The 25,514-nt window shown below is 34.7% G+C and overlaps 2 protein-coding genes across 10 annotated transcripts in view; one reads left to right on the forward strand and one right to left on the reverse strand.

Annotated features, from left to right (window-relative positions):
• Positions 1 to 25,514, reverse strand: part of LOC126774458 (TBC1 domain family member 12-like) — a 284,024-nt gene that overhangs the window by 107,589 nt on the left and 150,921 nt on the right. The window lies entirely within an intron of this gene.
• Positions 1 to 25,514, forward strand: part of LOC126774448 (pre-mRNA-splicing factor ATP-dependent RNA helicase PRP16) — a 101,312-nt gene that overhangs the window by 73,356 nt on the left and 2,442 nt on the right. For all 7 annotated transcript variants that reach the window (XM_050495988.1, XM_050495989.1, XM_050495990.1 and 4 more), the window contains 8 exons: positions 11,800 to 11,979; positions 20,354 to 20,437; positions 21,639 to 21,789; positions 22,900 to 22,997; positions 23,493 to 23,720; positions 24,218 to 24,389; positions 24,706 to 24,847; positions 25,195 to 25,355. In XM_050495988.1, coding sequence (XP_050351945.1) covers positions 11,800 to 11,979; positions 20,354 to 20,437; positions 21,639 to 21,789; positions 22,900 to 22,997; positions 23,493 to 23,720; positions 24,218 to 24,389; positions 24,706 to 24,847; positions 25,195 to 25,355 — 1,216 coding nt within the window. The remainder of the gene's footprint in view (positions 1 to 11,799; positions 11,980 to 20,353; positions 20,438 to 21,638; positions 21,790 to 22,899; positions 22,998 to 23,492; positions 23,721 to 24,217; positions 24,390 to 24,705; positions 24,848 to 25,194; positions 25,356 to 25,514) is intronic.

Consider the following 25,514-nt stretch of genomic DNA (forward strand, 5'->3'; position numbering starts at 1 on the left):
CAGTATGAAATGTCATTATACGCGTATAATAGTTTTAGCCTATCGAATAAATAAATAGTTACATGACTATAAATAGTTCAACAGAGTACCTTGCTCCATCTATATATATCCAAGTACGAGTTCATCAATGTCAAGTGCAGCTGTTGTTACGTATTCTACGTCATTTTACGAGCATTTTTCAAAAACCCCGCCCCCATTACATCTCGATCTAATATTAGATCGTATTTCGAATTATCACTGACGAGAATAAAAGCACCGATTCAGATTATCATTTACATGGAATCGAATATGTGTCGTTATATAATATTGAAATTATACGCATTTAAATTTATATTAATGTCCTAGTGAGAGTGGAATAATGTACATTTTTATTGATATATAATAAAGCACTAGTTAAGTAAACCTTGGTTCTGATTTTTGATATTCATAAAATTCATTAAACAGGCAAAGAAAAAATAGTTCAACATTCTTTCCTTCTCGGCTTGTCAACCGATTTTCATTTTTTTTATGTTAGGAATGAAAAGTTAGGAAGGAAGAATTTGGAAAAACTCTACGAAAAAATGCTGAAAACTATTTGCAAATTCATGTATAAATTCTGTTTTCCTCTAATTTCAAAATAATGGACGATAGTCGAATACTAGTGAATACATTTATACATTATAGTATTTATATTATAATATAGACGAAAGGACAGATGGGCCGCTTGATGAAAGTGGTAAAAAAATATTAACTATTAATCCTTACATCGTCAAAGTGCCACCAAATTTGGGAGCTCAGTATTACTGCTTGGCGAAAGAATATGCCATGAGTAGGTGGTACCTACCCAGACGGGATTGCACAAAGCCCTACCACTAAGCAAATGCGAAAGCATAACTATTATCAGTTACGTTTTCATGTCTTAGCATTGTAATAAATAGAGCTTTTACTCTGTTTTCTGGCTTTTGAATAGCTAACCTCAACCTTTAAGAAAATATATGAATAAATAGAAGCTTTATTTTAAAAAGCTTGTTTTAAATTTAATGATTAATTATTTAATTAATATCATCAAAGATTCTTCACTGGACAATGACGTTTTTATAGACTGTTATAATATTTAAAGACAACGAAAACAGAATTATATATCCAACCTTCAAACTTTATCCAGTCTTTTAGATATTAATTTAACAATCTTATGAAAAGGAAAAAACAGATTACAAGTCAATCGTGTAAACGAAATAGAATGATACAGCAGTTAAACAACAAACCTTGAATTGTAATCAATTTTATTGGATAATATCTTGTATATCAATTATCCTATTTGATTCCAATCTTTTTGTTTCGGTATTTGAAGTTATAACCAAGTTGATCTGTGGTCAATTTCTAGAAGTAACTTAAGTAGACTATATTAAACCGTAACAAATGTTTAAAATGTGAAAGTGAGTCTGTTTGTTTGTTACGCTTTTACGTGTTTTGCATAAATCGGGGGTAATGTTAAGGATTTAGGGTAACACCTGCACTAAAGCCTCTCCCCTAACACGTCCCCCCCCCAATAATGAGCTGTTATTCAAATATCCGCCAGGTTATCCAAGTTCAAAGGCTTTTCTATTCTATTAGTAAAAACCGTATCAAAATCAGTTGAGTGGTTTAGAAGAAGAAGAGCGGAGATACAGAACTAGAAATTCAAATAGTTTATGTTGACAGATAAATAAATAAAATCATGATAATTATATACCTACTAACTAATATATTGATCATACCTTGTCATTCAGTATAGTCGTGATAAAGTTGTATATAAACAGACTTCAAATATAATAAAAAAAATATTAATAGGTTTTATATCTACTACACCTCCGACTAAAGTCGATGCCGAGCCCCACAAATGTTAAAAAACAACCACTATCATTCGAAGTCGCTTAAAAACGTACCACGACGAAAATATTGTGAATATAACTCGTCATTGAAGTAAACACTTCATATTAATTTATGCAATACGAGTATTAGTGTCTACGGTGTCCGAGCTGCCTATTGTAAAACTCGCAAGTCCTGACAAACACAAGCCTTACTTAATTGGAATATTATTTAAAAATATATATATTTCTATTATTAATTTAAAAAAAATCGATACATTGACAGGTTAATTTATAAATAAACCAAATTATGATCTTTCAGAAAATGAAAAGGTGTAATGATAAAACATAACCAAATAGAGACAAATGCGTACGTTGATAAAATATCTATTTTAAGCTGCATAATAAATAAACTGTGTGCAGTAAGTAATGCACCGAGTTCATTGCAGTCTAAGTAGGTCAATGACGAAATGCAGAGGAAAAGCGAGGCTACAAACATTTTCCGCCAGTTTTAAAATAAACACCGCTAATAATAGCTAATTGAAATAGTCTGGCTGATAGTCACAGATTTTGAGTTACGTCTAATTTTGTAACGTGAAGATTTATTTTATTTTATTTTTTTATCAAATAGGAAGCCAAAGTTGTATATTCAGAAAATAATGGTTATATATTGCATGTGTAAAAATATTTTAACAAAATGTATATCAATTATAGGTTAACTTAACAATCAAAATAAATAACTAAATCTATACTAATATTATAAAGAGGTAAATCTATACTAATATTATAAAGGTTGTAGGGAGTAATCTCTGGATCTATCTACTGAATTCTTTTACCAATAGAAAGCCACATTATTTGTGAGTGTCATAGGCTTTATATTAACCCGAAAAATGAAAATACTTTGTCGTGGTAGTCGGATTTGCAAAGTAAGTAGGAGAAAAAACGGCTGAAAGAAAACGTTTCTTACGAACTCTGCCTTAATGATGAGAGTTATATGATTGGGTTCTAGAGAAAAGTTGTAGAGCTTGATAATGCCTACAAAAAATCAGCGCCCAACGAAGGTCAGCTAGTTTTGATATAAATGTAAACTAGTGCATTATAATTTAAATTTGAATCTATACATTAAAAGATTAAAAAAAGATAATTATTATGTAAATATAAACAAAAATAAAATTGATTTACATAAATAAAAATATTTTTTTTTAAATAAATTTAATAGTAATTTATTTAAAGAAATTGAATATCACATATTTTTTTACTCCCGGAATTAAAACATATACTTCCTTTTGCACGACTTTCTATACCTGCAGCCTATTGAGATTATATTCGCAAAGGATTTTTTTTTTATATAATAAGTAGGCGGACGAGCAAATGGGCGACCTGGTGGTAAGTGCTCACCAACGCCCATAGACATTGGCATTGTATGAAATGTTAACCATCGCTTATATAACCAATGCGCCACCAACCTTGGTAACACTTGGTATGTCCCTTATGCCTGTAATTACTTAAAATGATAATTTACAATCATATACATTATATACATATAATAGTTTGTAAAAGTGTCGGTTACAGTAAATTAAAAAACAATTTATAAGCGTTAAGTGTTTTTAATGATGGCCAAAAACGGCTACAACGGTTGAAGCCAATTGGCAGGTCAACAAATACATTCAAGTAAATTTTAATAGTTTAGCTATCAATTTTAACGCCATTATGATTACAAATGTGATTCACATTTAAATGGTTGAAAGCGTGCGCGTTTTTGATTTATGTAGAACAATAAATATAAATCGTTAGAGTAATGTTGTTTACTTTGGGTCGCATTCATAGAAGTGTGTGAACATGTTTTTTGAAGTGGTTACCAATGCCCATGGACATTGGTACTGTATGAAATAATACATTCCTTAAATCACCAATGCGCCAACAACCTTGGGAACTAAGATATAATGTTCCTTGTGCCTTTCGTTACATTGGCTCGCTTACCCTTCAAACCGAAAAACATAGGCTTGGAGCTTATTCCACCACGCTGATCCAATGCTAAAATTTACTAGTGCGAATGCGGCTTTGGAAATATTTTTACGCTTATTATTAAGCGACTATGTATACATCTATATTTAAATGTATCTGATATGAAAACGTCATTTGTTTTTCGTTATATCTTACGAGTATATGGTTGCGACACAGGCTTGTCGACTCTTTTCCTCCGTGAAGCCACTTAAGTACCGCGAGAACGGTTTTACGGTGTTACAATATTTTATTTAATGAATTCACTCCTGATACAGTAATAGGTTTTAATTTAATTTTATTTTTTAGTTAGGTAACATTTCGTTCGAATTATAAATGGCTCCTAAGACCGTCAATGCGCCTCTAACTATGTGATCATGGATGGTATGCGTTTGTATTAACGGCATTGTATTTCGGCAATATAATGTATTACTATTTTGTGGTATAATATTTAGTAAATGGGTGGAACCTACCCAGTCACACAAATCCCTTCTTATACAAATGTTGCAGAGCAGTGTCAAAGTCACATTACTATATTTTATTTACCGGTGGTAGGGCTTTCTATTCCACACGTTCTATTTTTAAATGTTTTTTTATGTTTAAATGAACTTTAACTATATTGCTAGTAAAACTAATTGTTGTAAGCCCAACCTCCTATACTACAACAGTTATCTATGTACATACATACGTGACTAAAAGATGATTTTAACGAACGTGTATCGAATAACATCGGACACTAAAAACAATTAACTTTTTAATAATTGTTACTTCAGGAAATCTATTTCGAGGATAATTAAAAACTTTTTATTTAAACTTTGTTGTCGTTAACATATGGACGTGTAATTTTTAACTACACTTTAGAAAGCCTTTCGTTTATGCGGATATACCGTATATTTTGATTTGAATTTTCAACTACTGTTCTTTACTATTAATATATATATTTTTTTTATAGAATAGGAAGGCGGACGAGCATATGGGCCACCTGATGGTAAGTGGTCACCAAACGCCCTTAGATATTGGCATTGTAAGAAATGTCAACCATCGCTTATAGCCAATGCGCCACCAACCATGGGAACTAAGATTTTATGTCCCTTGTGCCTGCAATTACACTGTCTCACTCACCCTTCAAACCGGAACACAACAATATCTAGTATTGCTGTTTTGCGGTGGAATATCTGATGAGTGGGTGGTACCTACCCAGACGAGCTTGCACAAAGCCCTACCCACCCAACCAGTAAACATACATTTATTTCGTCTTTGTGGTAAATGATTTTAACGGTTTGGCTCTATATATATTTTTAAAGATTAAGTTGTTGCTTTTTAATTGTATTTACACAGACGTTTTTCCTGGAAAATTAAAATATTTCACACAAAAAAAAAACAATAAGTAATATTATAATCACACTCTAGGGAATTAAATATAGTTCACCGTTGTTTTAAATAGAACTTCTTTAACTTGATATAATATTACTCAAAAAATATTATTTCGTACGAGCGTGTGACTTTTAAAACTACCATTATATTCCCCGTACCCCGCCTACCCTTACATCTGCGTCGCATTTGCTATATGTCAATAATGACTTATTTATACTACAGCTGAAAATTTTATACAGTTTGATACTGAATATCGACGTTGTAAAGCGAATTCCGCGTTATCTTCGTCTGACAAACTTTCCAAGCAATTTGGTAACAAACTAACCGTTTTTAGGTTCTTGACCGACGCGACGCTATAATATAAATCGACTTGATACCATCTGAATTGAAAGAAATATTTTCTTTGCTGGTAACGCTTTGTGAAAGCCCGTCTGGATATGTCCCACCCCAAGACATTGTTTTTTTGCCAAAGCAATACTTAATATTACTGTGTTCTGACTTGAAGGATGAGTCCAATAAAATTACAACCACACGGGACATAACGTGTTAGTTCAGGTTATCTATTTGCCAATCAGCCTACATATTTAAATATAAATGTATATTATATGTTATCAAAACAATAAAATACATATAATAAAGACAGATTAATATCGGTTCCTTTGTTTCGGCTCTATGATGCCACAGATGATATCTCGACTTCGAGAAACAGAAATCCTGCATAATTATCACAACAACAAAACTGCAAAAAATGCTACTAATATTTTTAAAAGGAAAAGATTAAATATACTACTCAGTGGACCGTTTGAAACGGGTGCCAAAGTCCAAAACTAGTTCTATGTTAACTTAACTTAATAGATTATAACTTAACTTGTCCAAGAAATCAATCAAAATATATAAAAACCACACGCGTCGAACATAAAACCTCCGCCTTTTTTAGAATTCGGTTAATAGATATGATGAAACGTACAAGAAAAGTAGGTAATTTAGAAAAAAAAAAGAGATAAACGAATAGCGGACGCAAAGAAGCTAGTCATCAAAGCCTCATATTCACGACATTCATCAACTTTCATATCTCCATAACATATTGCACGGTTCATATGAAAATGTATCGCCATTGTAAATTTAACCTAATTCTCTGCTCCAACGAGTTCAAATTACCGCGACAATAATGTGGATTGTTGCGTGCCGATAGCGTTCCTGTTTTAATACAAGTTTATTTTCATGGATTTTCTTGTATTTAAATTGTATGTATGAGTTTTGTATTTATATATAATGGCTAATAACTTTTATTTATATCTATTTACAAGCTCAAAAGTTAAGGTTTTTCTTACAAACTTTCATCCCCTTTATGACACCCCTGAAAATTCCCCTTAGTTTTCAAAAATACATCCAAAGTGCTAATCTACTGTGTAAAACTCGTGTGTGTGAACTCGTATGCAAATATTCATGGCGCTAGTCCCAGTAGTTTGGGCTGTGCGTGGCAACATGGCAGTCAGTTACTCTTATACCATAAGCGTTACCAGAAAAGAAGTTATATATATATAAGTTAATAAAATCATATGTTTTTTTAATAGTTTTGACTTTGCTTTTCACATATTCTCTATAAAAAACTACACACATTCAAGTTCAAAAACAACCTAATGTTCGGAAAAGAAAATACCCTAACATAAGAAGAGTCAGCGAAAGAAAATAATTTTATATTGTTTAATAGCAGGTACACAAATAACGTGTACAATGTACTAACAAATTACCATATATCTCTAAACAGCCAACGTGTTTATGTGGGAGCTTAAAACTTTCACGTACACCATTTTAATGTATCGTCATCGCTACATATAATGAAAGAAAGTCCATCCTCCGCGTCTGTCTGTATGTCTGAACTCTCTAAAGTCAAAAAAGTGGTTAATGAAAGTAGGTGTGTAATTTATTTTTATATATAGGGTATAAAAAATAGGCATATGGGCCACCTGATGGTAAGTGGTCACCAACGCCCATAGACATTGGCATTGTAAGAAATGTTAATCATCGCTTAAATCGCCAATGCGCCACCAACCTTGGGAACTAAGATGTTATGTCCCTTGTGCCTGTAACTACACTGACTCACTCGCTCTTCAAACCGGAACACAACAATACCAAGTACTGCTGTTTTGCGATAGAATATCTGATGAGTACCTACAGTACCTAGCCAGGCGAGCTTGCAGAACCCTTCCACCAGTAAAAATAATTCATTGCTTATCATCATGATTGTTAAAGGTGTCGTGCGTCCGTATACCGAACGAGTAATTTTTATTATTAGTATATAAGATTTCGGATTTTCTCTTAACGGAATTCCTCTCGAAGTTGTTCAAGAGTATGTATACGTTGGGCAACAGTTGGGTCGAAACAACTTTGAGGGCTCAGTGGCGTGCCATTGGAGAGGCCTGTGTCCAACAGTAGACGACGAAGGGTTGATGAAGACGATGAAGAGTGTTATGTAGTCGCTTATTAAACCTGTGCGAAGCCGGGGCAGATAGCTAGTCATATACAAAGATAGAATGTGATCATCAATAAAATATATTAAGCGTTGTCATTACCGTATTACTGTTGTATGAACACCGTTAGTATTTACACATTTGTGTACCATGTTAGCTGTCTTTATTATTCAAAGTCGTTTTTAATGCGACTAAGGATGATAATGTATTTTCTTTATGTACTTTATCTCTAGCATATTAAATATGTTAAACAAAATTAAATTGACTTCACACACACAGGCTTAAGATTCCACTAACTGTAATTTTAAATTGGGTATGTCATACAAAAAATGGGTTTGTAATACAATAGCATTTTAACAATCGCGTATAAATAAGTCGCAATAAAAACATTCCTTAGCATTATCAGGGTATTTTTAACAAAAGATGTCGGAAACACTAAAATCTATGAAAAAATTTTTTTAAGAATAAGCGTTTTCTTGTTTGTGACAAAAGAAACAACAACAATAAGTCTTTATTATTGAAATAACAAAGGCAAGGAACTAATGCTTATAAAAAAAATCACCACTCACAATTCCAAGATTAATTTTAATGCATTAACAATAAACTTTAAAACTGCTGTTGTTTATTGTTTTACGAACATTTTACATACAACCTTTTCAAATATTTCTAAGAATATTCTTATCATATTATGGGCTAAGGGCTCCTCTCCCTTTTGAGGAGAAGGTTTGGAGCTTATTACACCATGCTGCTCCAATGCGGGTTAATAGAATACACATGTTTTTTTTTTTTATAGAATAGGAAGGCGGACGTGCATATGGGCCACCTGATGGTAAGTGGTCACCAAACGCCCTTAGACATTGGCCTTGTAAGAAATGTTAACCATCGCTTACATCACCAATGCGCCACCAACCTTGGGAACTAAGATGTTATGTCCCGTGTGCCTGTAATTACACTGGCAGAATTTCAATGAAATCAGACACATGCAGGTTTCCTCATGATGTTTTCCTTCACCGTCAAGCACGAGATGAATTATAAACACAAATTAAGCACATGAAAATTTGTGTTTATAATAAATTATAATAATTCACAGTCATGCTTTCCCGGGCTTGAACCCACGATCATCGGTTAAGACTCACGCGTTATAATTTATATATATATAAGCATTTCATAATGATTTTATAAAGTTTCCATTAATTGATATAAATTGCCTATAATTCAGTTATTACACATTTGTTAAAATATCTCAGTAAACGTTGTCTGAATGTCTTTTTTTTTAATGAATCTCCAACTACTAATATTGCCTCTTTCAAAAAAATAGTAATACTACTATTTTCCATTGAAGCCTTATAATTACAAAGATATGACCATAAATAATGGGGTCAGAATTTAACCAGCCTTTTTCACATAATTAAAAATGATGTGTTAACTGATATGGTATCAACCTGGCTATTGTTCTATCGCCAAGAATTAAAACTTTTGTATGTCTGTCTTCCGACTTAAAAGACGATCTAGCAGATAAAATTGCACACGAGACATTTTCGATACGTCAGTTGGCAACACGACGTAGTTCATAATAAAGTCCTCCAGAACGATTTCGGCCACGGCGGCCAATCTCAAGAAAGATTAACCAACTACGCAGGAGATATTATAGTGCACAAGTGTGTGCGCAAACACAGGTGCACTCTCTATTCCCTAACTCTCATAATCCGATGGGACTGCAATCCCACACGACCGGAAAGAGTTCAGGCGCACGACCAACGGCTTTAGGTGCTTTCCGAGGCACGGGAGTGTACACACTTCCAACTTCCAGACTCCGGGCTGCTACTGAGAATTTTCTGACAGAAGAACCCAATAACTTTTTATTGGCCCGACCTGGGAATTGAACCCAGAACCTCCGGGTCTGCGGCCTTACATGAAGCTACAAGACCAACGAGCCAAAGTAGTTCATACTTATTGTACATACATCGTCTGTCAACGAATTTACCATGAGACCCATTTGACACTTTGTAATAAACAAAAAAATATATAAAATTCATACCATTCTTTTTTTAGATTGGATTTGCTTAATTCAAAAATGGAAAACATTTACGGCCTTACATCTTGTTTAAGGAGTCATCAGTTAACGTTATGCCTTCTTCTCTCAAATGTCAAATCAATAATGACAGAAATAGATAAATCAATGTTTAACTAATCAGTCGCTAAGTAACATTTATAAATAAGGCCGTAATACTTTTACAGTTGAATATTTTAAACGAATTCTTCGTGAAATAGAAAATCTCTTACTCAGGATAATTGTATTCCAATTGTATCTGTGCGTATTCCATTATTGTGCAGATTGTAGTTATTCACCCGTGAAACCAATCTACGTAAGGCAATTTTAAATGTCCTTAATTTCTCAGTAACGATCGCTTTATTTCTTTATAGAAATCGAAAATAGTAAACTAAATAGCTCTCATATATTGGTGGTGCATACTGGTGGTAGGGCTTTGTTCAAGCTCGTCTGGGTAGGTACCACTTATCAGATATTCTACCGCAAAACAGCAGTACTTGATATTGTTGTGTTCCGGTTTGAAGGGTGAGTGAGCCAGTGTAATTACAGGCAAAAGGGACATCAAATCTTAGTACCCAATAAAATAAGTAAAAAAAATAAGTCCTGTAGTCATTAAATAGTCAAACAATCAGATTTATATTTTTCAGCAAATCTTTTATTTTATCAAGGTCGCCTTGTTCAATTTAGTTTGACATTTAATGAATCTTAACTTTGTAGTCCAACAATTATAAAATTTTATTCGAGAGTTCTTAAAATACAATTTGATACATATTTTTTACTATATTATCATTGTATTGATACGATGTTGATATGATTCAAAACATTTTTTTTTTATATAATAGGAAGGCGGACGAGCATATGGGCCACCTGATAGTAAGTGGTCACCAAACGCCCTTAGACATTGGCATTGTAAGAAATGTCAACCATCGCTTACATAGCCAATGCGCCACCAACCTTGGGAACTAAGATTTTATGTCCCTTGTGCCTGTAATTACACTGGCTCACTCACCCTTCAAACCGGAACACAACAATATCAAGTATTGCTGTTTTGCGGTAGAATATCCGATGAGTGGGTGGTACCTACCCAGACGAGCTTGCACAAAGCCCTACCACCAGTCAAGATATAGACTATCTGAGATAGCCCAGTGGTTAGAACGCGTGAATCTTAACCGATGATCGTGGGTTCAAACCCGGGCAAGCACCACTGAATTTTCATGTGCTTAATTTGTGATTATAATTCATATCGTGCTTGACGGTGAAGGAAAACATCGTGAAGAAACCTGCATGTGTCTGATTTTATTGAAATTCTGCCACATGTGCATTCCACCAACGCGCATTGGAGCAGCATGGTGGAATAAGCTCCAAACCTTCTCCTCAAAAGGGAGAGGAGGCCTTAGCCCAGCAGTAGGACATTAACATGCTGTTACTAGACTATCAATGTACCGTATATTCTTTATCTGTATTCCTATACTAGCTCTTGTCTAAGTCTGTCTGTCTACAATTAATATACGACTGAAGTATCAAATCTACACATAACATAATTGAACAAATATTGAGACCTAAAGGAATTACCTAATATATATTACATTAAATTAAAGACAAGTTTAATTACAGTATTTATATATAATATATATATCATCGATAAGATTATATAAATAATAGGAAACGTAAAATTAATATTCGTTGATTTTCAAAAAGGATTATGTAATATAATTTATTAGAAAAAGTTTTTATTACTTACCGAGATTCTTGTGGGTTATTTAGTAGAATCTATACTTCCACTTTTCTTGTACACTCCCGTGCCTCAGAAAGCACGTAAAGCAGTTGATCCTGCGCCTGAACTCTTTCCGGTCGTGTCGGATTACCGTCCCATCGGATTATGAGAGCTATGGAATAGAGAGTGAACCTGTGTTTGCGCACACACTTGTGCACTATAATATCTCTTGCGTAGTTGGCTAATCTCTCTTGAGATTGACCGCCGTGGCAGAAATCGGTCAGGGGGCATCATCATCATCAGAATCTACATTTGAAATAGCTATACATTTAATTTTAATAATGTTTTATTTTTTGTCAACAGGTAGTCGCAAGAAGGTCTGACTTGAAGTTGATCGTGACGTCAGCGACCATGGACTCAACCAAGTTTTCGACGTTCTTTGGCAACGTGCCAACATTCACGATTCCCGGACGAACCTTCCCGGTCGAAACGTTCTACGCTAAAAATGTATGCGAGGACTACGTCGACGGCGCTGTTAAACAAGTAAGTAAATTTTTTATTTATCGTATCTCTATATAGTTAGTAAATATCTTACTTATTGCTGACAATAAAAGGTGACTGTAAAAAAAAGCTGCTAACAGTCGTGGCGTTGCTTTTATTATTTACATTTATAAATTAATGCTTTAGAAGTAACGCTTGTATACATTTATTACCATAGATACTGTCGATAGGGAATTATGGAAATTATACTGATAAAACATATTGTAATAAAATGTTTTATGCTATTTTGTAGACACTTTGTAGTTACGACATCTTATATTCACAATATTAATGTTAAAATAGCAAATGTGTGGTTTTCTTGTTTGAGATGGATTTCGATTCGGATTCGGATCGAATTATACTGAAATTTTGTATAGTAGAGCGTCAACTCTCAATGAGTGACAAACGATTTGAAAGTCGCCCAACTGATCCTGATCCCTTGGAATATTATTGGTTGCGTTGTAAAGGAGGGTTAAAAAGTGTTTTATTTTTTTATATCAGACCATAGTTATAACTACATCATGAAATACTACATCGAATATTTATTATATATATTTTTTGAAACAAGAGCAGATAACAAGGACAGTAGTAAAACCTTTTTTAATCTATTAAATAAACTCATACCGGTAAACACACAAACACTCTCATACGCACACACCCGATATAATATTATAATATTTTATAAGTTCGGGGTGATATGGTTTCTTAGAAAAGTATATTGTGCCCTAAGTACGCGTAGATTGTATAAATCCAGTGCCTGTGATGATAATCTTACATGATCATAAAAATTTGTATCAATAACATTTGTAACAAAAACACATTAATCATTACAAAGTTACGACAATGCGATAACGAAACGTAATTAATACATTAAAAAAAATATTAACCGTTAGTCATTCGCAATGCACGAAGGCGATTTGGACTAAACATAAAAGCAATTAAATTCAAATACTATCAAGAACAAGTCTATTTCAAAACAAAAGTTACAAACCGCAATATCTCCAAGTGCATTGTAAATAAGATTGATAATCCCATATCTGGGAATGCTATAGACGGTGCATACAAGTCTAGCCGGTGTCAATGAACTGAGGTTGCGATTACTCTGTTGTGCCGATTTCCATTTAAAGATTTTGTTCGATTCATAACTTTAGATATTTTAAAATAACGCTAGAGTCGAGAGGAAATGAAAAAAAATAGATCGTTAATTGTCATATATTTTTATTGCATATTATAACTGTTTACGCTTATAATTTTGGAGGTCATTAAATTGGAACAAATAGGTGCTTTGCACTGTTTACTTAACATTTTAAGTAAATTATAAATAAGTAAAAAAGTAATAAAATAAGTAAAACTCCTATATACACATACATACAATACACATTGAAAAGTCCGTATCTCATCTTATTTTAAATTTTAATTTGTTTTTATATTATTAAACAATTGACTATTACGTATAACATTAAAACCTTCATGGTTTTTCAAATATTATAAAATGTATTTGTACCAGTTTTAAAATCGCCTTTTTAATTACTTTTCGTGCGCAAATGTAAATACATTCTTGTTGTATTTGTGACAGTCTATTAACATGTACCATGCACCGATATGTAAATAGATACGTATATTAAATACTCCAATAAATTACCAGACGAAGATCGAGTGTAGTGCTTTTTTCTGGTTAATCAAAATTTAATTTCACGGCTCAATTGCTGACCTGATTTTAATGTTATTTGATATGGAGCGTAAACTCTAAGGAAAGACATAGGCTATCTTATTTTTACCTAACACCTGAAAACCACGCGTGCGGAGCCGCGGGCGAAACCTTATGGTCAAATAAGCTTTGACTTTCTCCTCAAACATAACAAGATTTTCTGCAGCTGCACATGTAAGAAGTTAAATAACCAATTTACTACCTGATCACCATTCAAGTGCAACCGAGTGGTCACCAACGCCAAGATTCTAAAAATGAAGTATAAACCACGTCTTACATCATCAATGCCAATCAAAGCCCAACATATAGCATAGACGTAAAGTAAAAGTTGTGAGCCGCATTGGAGCAGCGTGGTGGAATAAGCTCCAAACCTTCTCCTCAAAAAGGGAGAGGAGGCCTTAGCCCAACAGTGGGACATTTACAGGCTGTTATTGTTTGTATTGTAAAGTAAAAGTATATGTCCCATTGCTGGGTTGAAAGTTACTCCACCACGCTACTCCATTACGATTTGATGGATACACGTGGCAGATTTTAATCCACTATATTCAGGTTTCCTCGCGATGTTTTCCTTCACCACCGAGCACGAGATGAATATTATAAAGACAAATTAAGCACATGAAAATTCAGCGGCTGACCCGGGTTAAACTCGGAATCATCATTATAGAAAGAAACAAATAACCGGACTCAATTATAGAAAGTGATATTTGTTGGTAGTCTAGTGATGCACTAAGCTACCACAAGTCTATTTTTATATCCTTTAGTATATTGACTTCTATCAACCGTGACATGTATTATGTCATATAATTATATAATACGTCTTACTGGTAGGGCTTTGTGCAAGTTCGTCTGGGTAAGTACCACCCACTCATCAGATATTATACCGCAAAACAGCAGTACTTGGTATTGTTGTATTCCAGTTTAAAGGGTGAATGAGCCTGTGTAATTACAGGCACAAGAGACATAACATCTTAGTTCCCGAGGTTGGTGGCGCATTGCCATTGTAAGCGATGGTTAACATTTCGTACAATGGCAATGTTTATAGGCGTTGGTGACCACTTACCATCAGGTGGCCCATATGCTCGTCCGCCTACCTATTCACAGTACAGTAACAGCCTGTAAATGTCCCACTGCTGGGCTAAGGCCTCCTCTCCTTTTTTTTTTTTTGAGGAGAAGGTTTGGAGCTTATTCCACCACGCTGCTCCAGTGCAGGTTGCCTACCTATTCAATAAAAAAAATAATACCAACGTAAAATATGTTTACTCGAAATCAATTTAATATCCTCGCCGGTCCATTGACACGTCGCCCAAAACACATTCGCAGGCTATTGACCTACAATTGTAACTGATACTATACGATACGATGTAAAATAACGGTACTTAACTTATTTTTTAATCCCTTCGCGTATTTTATTTTTGTTATAATGAACCTACATTATAACACGGATGGGTACATTGGCCACCTGATGGTATGTGGTCACCACCGCCCATTGACGTTGCCGTCGTAAGAAATAGGTACTAAACATCCCTTGCCCAGCCAATATGCCACCAATCTATAAATGCGTATAAAACCTTCAATTAACCTTTTATTCTTTGGTTATGATGTATCGTAATTCCGTTTATTTACTTTATGGAGTCCATTATCTAGATTGTAATTGCGACTGGATCGATATTGTAGCTCTATGAATTTTAAATTATTATTTTTTTTACTTGATCAGTAACAGTAACAGCCCGTTAACGTCCCAGTGCTGGGCTAAGGCCCCCTTTAAGGAGAAGGTTTGGAGCTTATTCCACCACGCTGCTCCAATGCGGGTTGGTAGAATACACATGTGGCAGGATTTCAATGAAATTAGAAACATGCAGGTTTCCTCACGATGTTTACTTGATCTAAGCGGTTTATAAAATAAATTACGGTTATCGAATCAGCATTCACTGTTTCGACATTTATTTTCTGTTCGATTTTAGAGATGGCAGCACTACATTGTTCGGTCGTCCTTTTGATCGTTGAGCAGGCGTCGGTCGCTTACCGACACATTTCAGTTTTAAATGATGAGATATATTTAAATTTTATAATCTTTATGACTATTTTTTTTTAATGAATCTGTCTTGGTGGAACAAAACCCTTACACTCATATACCCCGTGACAATATATTGAATAAATCTGCTAATTTATCAAAGGCCCTTTATCAATGACAAACAAGAATCTAGAAGTATCGAACATTTTTTTTTTTTTTGAGAAAAACGAATTTTTTATCCTTACATGAGTTTGGGATATGTGGGGCTCATCGACGCTGAGTGCGTCGTAATACTTTTTTTTATATAGAGTAGGAAGACGGACGAGCATATGGGCCACTTGATGGTAAGTGGTCACCAACGCCCTTAGACATTGGCAGTGTAAGAAATGTCAACCAACGCTTACATAGCCAATTCGCCACCAACCTTGGGAAGTAAGATTTCATGTCCCTTATGCCTGTAATTACACTGGCTCACTCACCCTTCAAACCGGAACACAACAATATCAAGTACTGCTGTTTTGTGGTAGAATATCTGATAAGTGATTAGTACCCAGACGAGCTTTAACAAAGCCCTACCACCAGTAAAACTTACTAAAAAATCACCGGAAGACAATCCGTCTTTTTGTAGGGCGTCACGAGATCGCTTGCGCATACTACCATTACAGGAGCATGATTCATTCCGACATTTTAAACCAACTGTCTGAATAAAATAAATAACATTAAAGAAAGGCCAATTGTCAATCGGCAGCTCATTGGGCGTCCAAACTAACCATACGTATACGTATTCCTAATAAAATTTAATTAACTAAAAAAAGAAAAAAATATACATATACAATTAATATTTGTACATATATCTTTAGAATTTTTGACATTAAATATATTGACTCTTGATTAATATTGTATTGACGATGAAAGGAAAACAATATGTAAATTGGAAATTGGGATTGGAAATAAATGCTATTTTATTTTATCAATCGGCATTTTAATGAAATTTAATTTGTGTTGCAAATTATAAGTTGTTTAAAAATTACGTTTAAAGATCGTTTGTTATGCAATTCTATGTAATATATGTTAAGGCGAAAAATAAGGTGAAATCAAAAGCAATAAGGATTTTAATGTGGAAAGAACTATTGAGATTCTTGCCGGTTCTTCTCGTTTTCATGGACATAAATTGAGGATACTTATTATCTTAAAATTATAATTCAAAAATGCTTTTAAAAGTCTACTTCAATAAATTATATTTCGATTTTATTATTTAAAAAAAAACATAAAAATCATTCAAATAACTTAACAAAACGGATTATCCCACATATCCATTGTCTTTACAGTGTTATGAGATAATTATGAACACTTAATGTCGGCACGTGATTGGCCTCTGACACACACGCTAAGCATTTACGGTTCATCATACTGTGGTTTTATATACGAAGTCAATAATAGTATAGAAGACATTTTGCGTTTTTATCAGTCTAGAACCGACCGAATTTTATAGTTTTTTTTACAATACAAATAAATTAGTTTTTTATTAGTCTAGACACGAACGATTATTAGTCTTTCCTATATAATATATAAAACTAATTTAATCCATAACGAACATTTTTTTATGTATTTTTTATTTATTTGGAGGTATTACACAATAATTTTCGAAGGCTGGACGGATTCTAATGAAATTCGACATATAAAACCATTATATCGTGAAATAACAAATAGGATACTATTTTAATTATTTATGAAAAAACCTATACTATAACTTAATTTACGCCGAGCGAAGCGAAGGTTTTAACTAATCTTACTCTTATAAGATCCTTTGTTTCAAAAAATTGAGTCTAGAAAGCTGAAATTTGAAATATTGTCCAATTTTATAAAGTAAGTATTCCCTATGAAAGCATTTTTCGGATATTTCAACTTTAATGAGCTAAAATTAAATGAGTAATTTTGTATGAAAGTATTGTTTTTTTGAAGTTACAAACATTTTAATCCGTATTTTACCGGTAAAAAGTTGAGACGCAACTAATGCTATAAAAATTATGAACTATACTACCAAGATAACTATACAGACAAAATCACTAGCTGAATAGCTTGTGTATAAAATTTTCTATTTATAATACTTTTATTTTTAAACTGTGCAAACCGCATGGATGAAATAAATGCATGGTAAACTATCCTATTAATATTCACCGCAAACACGGTGCTTATATTAAGGTAAATGTCAGCCTTATAGTAAACATAACAATGTAAGCTTTACACAGAATGAGTGAATATATATGAAATATAAATAAATACAATGATGGTTGTTTATTGGAGCTAGTGGATGGAATACGTGATTGTTAATTAATGTAGCAGGTTCAAATTCGAGCAAGTAAACTCCGCGGTTTCATATTCTTAATACTTATTATATTTAAATATTCATTTTCTTACAAAATTGCACTGTAGGTTTTATAATTATTATAAAGTAAACTTTATTTACTCATATAATGCGCCCAGGGATTTAGACAATAGGTGGTACTTGCTACCCTTTGATATCATATATATTCTACCGCTAAACAGCATTACTTAGAATTGTTGCGTTCCGGTTTGAAGAGTGAGTGGGAAATTGTAAATGCAGGCACAAAGGACATAACATCTTAGTTCCCAAGTTTGATCGCGCATTGGAGATGTAAGGAATGCTTAATATGTATGCGGTGGTGACCAATTACCATCATGTGAGCCATTTTTTACGCTGGAAAAACGCTTTACGCGTTTCCCCCACGGGAACAGTAGGGGGCATGTGGGGCTCGCCGATTTCCGAGACGCCGAGTGCGCCCCGAAAATAAGAATACCCACTAAAAAACCAGCGGTACCCTTTCCGTCATAACGAGAAACGGGATCGCTATTTGCCCGTCCGCCTACCTATAATATAAAAAGACAATATTAGCACAGATCATAATAGGAAGGCTTGGTTAATAAAACAAAGTAAAGGTTAATACTTTAATGGCTACAAATGATAAGAGATCCATAGCCGATCTTGATAACTACACGATGACGTCAAACGCTAATTTTAGCAGCTCTCGTCGTTAAAGTATGACTCTTCATTTTGCATAAAATTCAAGTAATATATGAAAAGTTACGACACATAATAGATTAAATTGTCAAATCGCTTTCGTATTATTTTTATAGATTTTTAATTTAATAGTTAACAGTAATGATTAGACCTTACTCACATTGCTGGCCAAAGGCCTCCCAAAGAGTCAGCTTAGAGTTTATTCCACCATACTACTTTGTTGCGGGTTGATGGATCAAATATGGTGTAGACGTTAAGACGATTTCATTCACCATAATTAAACAATACCGGCCTTACTTATAAACATGACTTAGCGACTCTTTAGTTAAAAACTGAATACGCTCTCTCTATATATTTATGGTAAATTTCAAGTCAAACGGCCCTATAGTTTCGGAGATCTCGTGATGAGTCAAGTGATATTTGTTATATGTATTCTACAGTATGTCTAGGACTCTTTTTTTCTAATCAAAAATAGTTTATTTTACAGCAAAATATTACACACTTGATACAATAGCTGGGTTGTTTGCTGAAACGATATCATAATTGTATTTCCGGTGGCATCCGCACTAAGCAAGCTTGTGTCGTGGATAAATATCATATAATATCTTTATTCCCAATAACATTGATGGGAATAGGTGGTAACAATAATTACTACGAATAAGTACTTTTTTTTTCAATCATATGATAATGTAAATTTTGTAAGTCTAAATTTCAACGTCTTGTGTGTGCAATGTGAGTTACGAAATAATAATTTACATACGAACAAAAGTTTTTTTTTCTAAAACAAAACATACTTTGGCTCCCCTCGTTCGTAGCAAGTTCTCTTTGAGCGTAATATTTTCTGGAACGGAATAAGGGGCACAAACAAAAGCACCACGATGAAGTACTTCTTAATGACTTTATAAAAAAAAAACAAGCGTGTATTTTAAAATTACTTTAAATTTAGTTTCGAATTTTAAAATTTCGTTTTGTCAATTTTTTTTTTTTGTACTGTGATGAAAAAACTTTCCCAAGGCTGCTTTTAAGAATAGCTATATTATGTAGACATCTGCGTCGCACAGCTAGGCAAATGTTTTGTATAAAAACAAGTAACCAGCTTAAACTAGTATAGAATAATAAGCATACATTTGTAAACCGGTTTAAGCTAGTTATTATATACGTAGGTTTATTTATATATCTATAAGTGATAGAAAGAAAAATAATTTATCAGAAATATATGCCTCACCTTATAATCTTCGATGTTGACATCAAATGAAATTACATATTAATAATAATATAAGCAGTATTACAATCAGGTAAGTTTAGTTACTTACTCAAGGTGAGGTAATTTATTGAAGTTATTATTCAAGTAAGTAAACGCAAGAATTAAAACCTAACTTATTCTCATTTGTTTTCCTTCGGCTTGATTATTGTTTGACACATTTCAACCATGTAAAATAATAGCTCTTTGTTCGAGCGACAAATTTCTTTTAAGAATTTAACGTAACTTTTTGCGATACAAACTTTATTATTATAAGTTAGGTGGGGATATTTTAGAATTTTCTCGCAATTTATAACCGCGTAAAAACATTGCTATAAATGGTTATAATTATATAATTTTGTTATTTTTTCTCCACAGGCGCTTCAAATACACTTACAACCCGATGATGGCGATATCCTGATATTCATGCCTGGACAAGAGGACATTGAAGTCACTTGTGAGGTAATAACAAAAAAAATCACTATAATTCCGTCAAAAAAGATTACGCTAAATATACCGAAGCTATTCAAATAGTCTAGCTTTTGTCCAGAGGGTGGATCTACCAGTTATCTGTTCGATAGCTGGTTGGAATCACTACGGGTACGCGACCCCGGACTGCTCTAGCTACTAGTGTCACATTCCTATATCTTCCGTGATCACAGTATCCTCACCCCTCTCCTTGATACGTTGTTTCCCAAAATTATCCCAGCGTCACGCCAAAGAAGAAGGAAAACTAATATTAAACCCCGAGCGGTGCCTCCGTTTAGGCGTAAGTTAGTCACCTGCTGCCAAACCAGCACCACACGTATTGAGCGGATCCTGCTGGGGAGGAGGAGAGGGTGGCATGGGTACTGGGCAAGCCCGTGTTGCCATAAAGTCGCCTGGCCCAGGCGTAGCAGCATCCACGGAGAGGACTTTTCAGTCATGAACGCAAGTGCCTTCGCGATGCCGCTTAAATCATCTGTCAAAGATGCAGAGGCCTATATATATATATATATATATATATATATTCAAATAGTAAAGCTAGTCGATAAAGCGTTATTAATATAATTCTAACTTTTGGGACTGGTGTACTAATTTCGTCAATCGATGGATTAAGCAATCAGATTCTGCAGAGTAAATAGAAAACGGTAATGATAATCGATGTCCCATCGGACTATGAGTGAAGTGATAGGAATACCCAGGGCTGGATTATTTATTAGCCGGTGTAGGTGAAAGCCTATGGGCCCTATATCTGCTAGGGAACGTGCCAAAAATGGAAATATTTAATATTCATTGATAATGGAATGGTTGAAGATAAATATTTCTTCTATTTGAATGGCATTCCTTCCTAATTTAGTACTTAATAAAAAACGATAATTAAAAAAAATATTTTAGGAAGTTCGAAAAGGGCTTCGAGACCTAAATTACCCAACATGGTTAATCCGGCCTTGAGTGTACCTGTGTCTGCGCAAACACATTGTATATGATATAAGAAATTTCCTACAGCTGTCGAAACCAGTTAGGAGATCACCATAAGAATCGTAAAGTCATTTTCTACTATTTTGTTGCGCATATATATTACGCAAATAACAAAAATAAATAGAATTTTCAATAAAAATAGAGAAATTAATATTTTACGACAGTTTACCATCTTTCATAAGCCTCATTTTAAACATTTCAGGTGCTCACCGAGCGTCTAGGTGATCTTGACACAGCTCCGCCGTTAACAGTTCTACCGATATACTCCCAACTTCCAGCTGACCTGCAAGCGAAGATATTTCAACGCGCTCCACCTGGACAGAGGAAGTGCATTGTGGCTACCAATATTGCTGGTACGTTTCCATAGAATTTAGAACACCTACCATCAAAGTTTACCAGTTGTATAAATCTTAACCTAAATATTCTTCATATAAATAACAAATTACAATCCACCTATCAATAACATAAAAACTCTTAGATGTTTTTTTTTTAAACCAATAACATCCCAGACACAACAATAAAGAAAATAATTAAAGAAGGTAATGAAAACTGTAAAAAAAAAACAACAAATATAAACTCAACGGGCCGGGCCTGCACAAAGCCATACCTTGTGGTATATTTGGTGAGTGGTTGGGTACCATCCACTCATCAGATATTGTGCCCGCTATGCAGCAATACATAACAATAGTGAGCCCAGTGTAACTACAGGCACAAGAGACATAATCATCAGTTTCCAATCAGAGACACATCTCAGTTTCCAAGGTTGGTAGCGCATTGACGATTTACGGAATGGTTTTTATTTCTTACATTGACAATGTCTATGGGTGGTGGTGGCCACTTACCGTCAGGTGCCCCATTTGCACGTCCTATGCCTATAACATGCCTACAGTAACAGCCTGTTAATGTCCCACTGCTGGGCTAAGGCTTCCTCTCCCTTTCTTGAGGAGAAGATTTGGAGCTTATTAAAACATAGCATAAAAAACAATTAAATAGTACAGTAAAGGCAAAATTAATATATGTAGAGATTAGTTGTTTTAAAAAAAGACAAACAATGTGAATGGGGATATGAGAGAACTTTGAACCCCCTTAGTAATGTACTTCTCGGTGGAAGCCGATGTGATTGAACAATAATTATGTGTAATAAATTGTTATTTTTTTTTTATTTACTAAAAAAATAACTGGCATATTACTTTAAAATTTTATATTATATTATGTTAAAGAACTATATAACTATGTAAACAAAGAAGTTTTATATTATATGTTAAAAATTATAATTATTTTATTATAAATTATACATACTCATAAGCGGCTTAGCGGCTGTTTAGTTAAACACTGATTCCTCTCTTTCTGTCATTATTGATTTGTCATTCGAAGGAAGAAGACACAGCATTGTTTAACTAACCGCCTGTTAAATTATATTTATAAATAAGACCGTGTAATATATAGTAAATAATTGTTTCCAGAAACATCTCTCACCGTAGACGGTATTATGTACGTCATCGACTGCGGATATTGTAAGTTGAAAGTGTACAATCCCAGAATCGGTATGGACGCCTTGCAGGTTAGAAACAATATATTATATTTAAAAAAAAATTATCATCCTCGTTGGCCTAGTGCAGTTCAAACACAAGCTTAGGCTATTTATTTTTAAATAGTTAGACTGATAAAAGACAATGATTGTAGGTTGTCGCCATATATACATACTGAATATTTTTAATATAAACAGAATTTGTTATCGACTATTAGGCCGATGATCTTGTGATTAGATTCAAACCCGGGCAAGCATCTCTGAAGTTTTTCATGTGCTTAATTTGTGATTATAATTCATCTCGTGATTTTCGGTGAAGAAAACATCGTGAGGAAACCTTCATGTGTCGAATTTCACTGAAATTCTGCCACATGTGTATTCCACCAACCTGCATTTTAGCAGCGTGGTGGAATAAGCTCCAAACCTTTGCCTCAGTGAGGGAGAGGAAGCCTTAGCCCAGCAGTGGGACATTTTCAGGCTGTTGCCAATAGCAAAGTTAATAAAAATGAATCAATTTTTTTTTCGTAGATATACCCAGTTAGCCAAGCAAACGCTCGACAAAGAGCTGGTCGAGCTGGTAGAACAGGTCCAGGCAAGGCTTTCTGCCTCTACACGCAAAGGCAGTTCCAGCAGGAGTTGCTACCGGCCACTGTTCCCGAAATACAGAGAACAAATCTAGCGAACACCGTCCTCTTGCTGAAGTCTCTGGGAGTTGAAGATCTTCTAGCTTTTCACTTTATGGATCCACCTCCTCAGGTAAATTGTCGCTACCAATGTGATTAGTAGATTTAGTTATTACCTGTTATGTACTTATATATATATTTTAAATAGTTGCGTGCGCAAGGTTAATTAATTTTTAGTCATTACATCAAACTGGGGCACGATATTTTAGTATGTGAAGTTTCGATAAAATAATATATTATATATAAAAATATATGATTTTTATGCTATGTATATGTTTTGATTTCTAAAATATTTTTGGAGTAGAGTTTTAGCACCTCTGCTATCGACTAGAAGCAATATTTCTGTTGCTGTGTTACGAGGGAAGTAATGTTTATCTACTAAATATCGTTCTATTAATCCTAATACCGCTTTATTAATTTCATATCCTTCACCCAAAGTTGTCTGGAAGGGATCCCTCTCTTACCGAAAAGACCGCCTATTGTTCATACCATAATATATGTATGTACAATAAAGCATGTTCTATTCTATTCTATTATAAATATAATGATAATGGTAACGTACTCGCGCAGGACACGATCCTGAACTCCATGTACCAGCTGTGGATCCTGGGCGCGCTGGACGGCACGGGCGCGCTGACGGCGCTGGGGCGGCAGATGGCCGAGTTCCCGCTCGACCCCCCGCAGTGCCACATGCTCATCGTGTCCGCCGAGATGGGCTGCAGCGCCGAAGTGCTCATTATCGGTGAGGCAGCGACCACACCTCGACTTGAGACTACTCGACTTTACGGGACATATTGTGATGCACAAGTCTCTGCGCAAACACAAGTGCCCGCTTTATTTCCTTACTCTTAAATTCTGGTCGAACTGGAAAGATTTCAGGCGCTTGCCCAACTTCTTTACTCGCTTTCCCGAACACAGGAGTGTAAACACTACTAACATTCAGACACTTCTACTGAGAAGTAAATCCAATTTGATTTGTAACTTGCCCGACTCGGGTTTTGAACCCAGGATTCGCGTCCAACGAAGCAGTCGACGTGATGTATAATTATTTATTACAGTGTCAATGTTATCTGTGCCGACGGTGTTCTACCGTCCTCAAGGGCGGGAAGAGGAAGCGGACTCGGTCAAGGAAAAGTTCCAAGTACCGGAATCTGATCATCTCACGCTCCTGCACTTGTATAACCAGTGGAAGTCCAACAAGTGAGTGTCCGTGTAATATAATGTTATGATCTTATCCAAATATCATGTGGGTTCTAATCTAGAAAATCACCTCTGAGTGACCATTTGACTGGCCCGTTGGTACAGTTGACTGATTCTGAGTAGTCCAAATTATAAATGCAAATTTGTATAATACCTGGCTGTTACCTTTAACTTAAGCATCAAGTCGCCTACCTTAGGTAAAAATGAACTTTTGTCGTAATCGGGATTTTATAGTGTAGAATATGCACTTTGCACATAATTAAAAATTAGTAACATAAAATGCCCTATACATATATACATAGATACATCCACGTAGAATTTCTGTTCATATAATAACATACCACCAGCTACTCGAGCTCGTGGTGCACGGAGCACTTCGTGCACGCCAAGGCGCTCCGCAAAGTGCGCGAGGTGCGCCAGCAGCTGCGGGACATCCTCACGCAGCAGCGCCTGCCGCTCGTGTCGTGCGGGACCGACTGGGACACCGTGCGGAAGTGCATCTGCTCCGGTGAGATCAGTACTACAGTAACAGTACCAGCCTGTTAACGTCCCACTGCTGGGCTAAGGCCTCCTCTCCCCTTTGAGGAGAAGTTTTGGAACTTATTCCACCACGCTGCTCCAATGCGTTGGTAGAATACACATGTGGCACAAATTTTAATGAAATTAG

The sequence above is a fragment of the Nymphalis io genome, chromosome 16, assembly GCF_905147045.1.
Source record: "Nymphalis io chromosome 16, ilAglIoxx1.1, whole genome shotgun sequence".
Classification (NCBI taxonomy): Eukaryota; Metazoa; Arthropoda; class Insecta; order Lepidoptera; family Nymphalidae; genus Nymphalis; species Nymphalis io.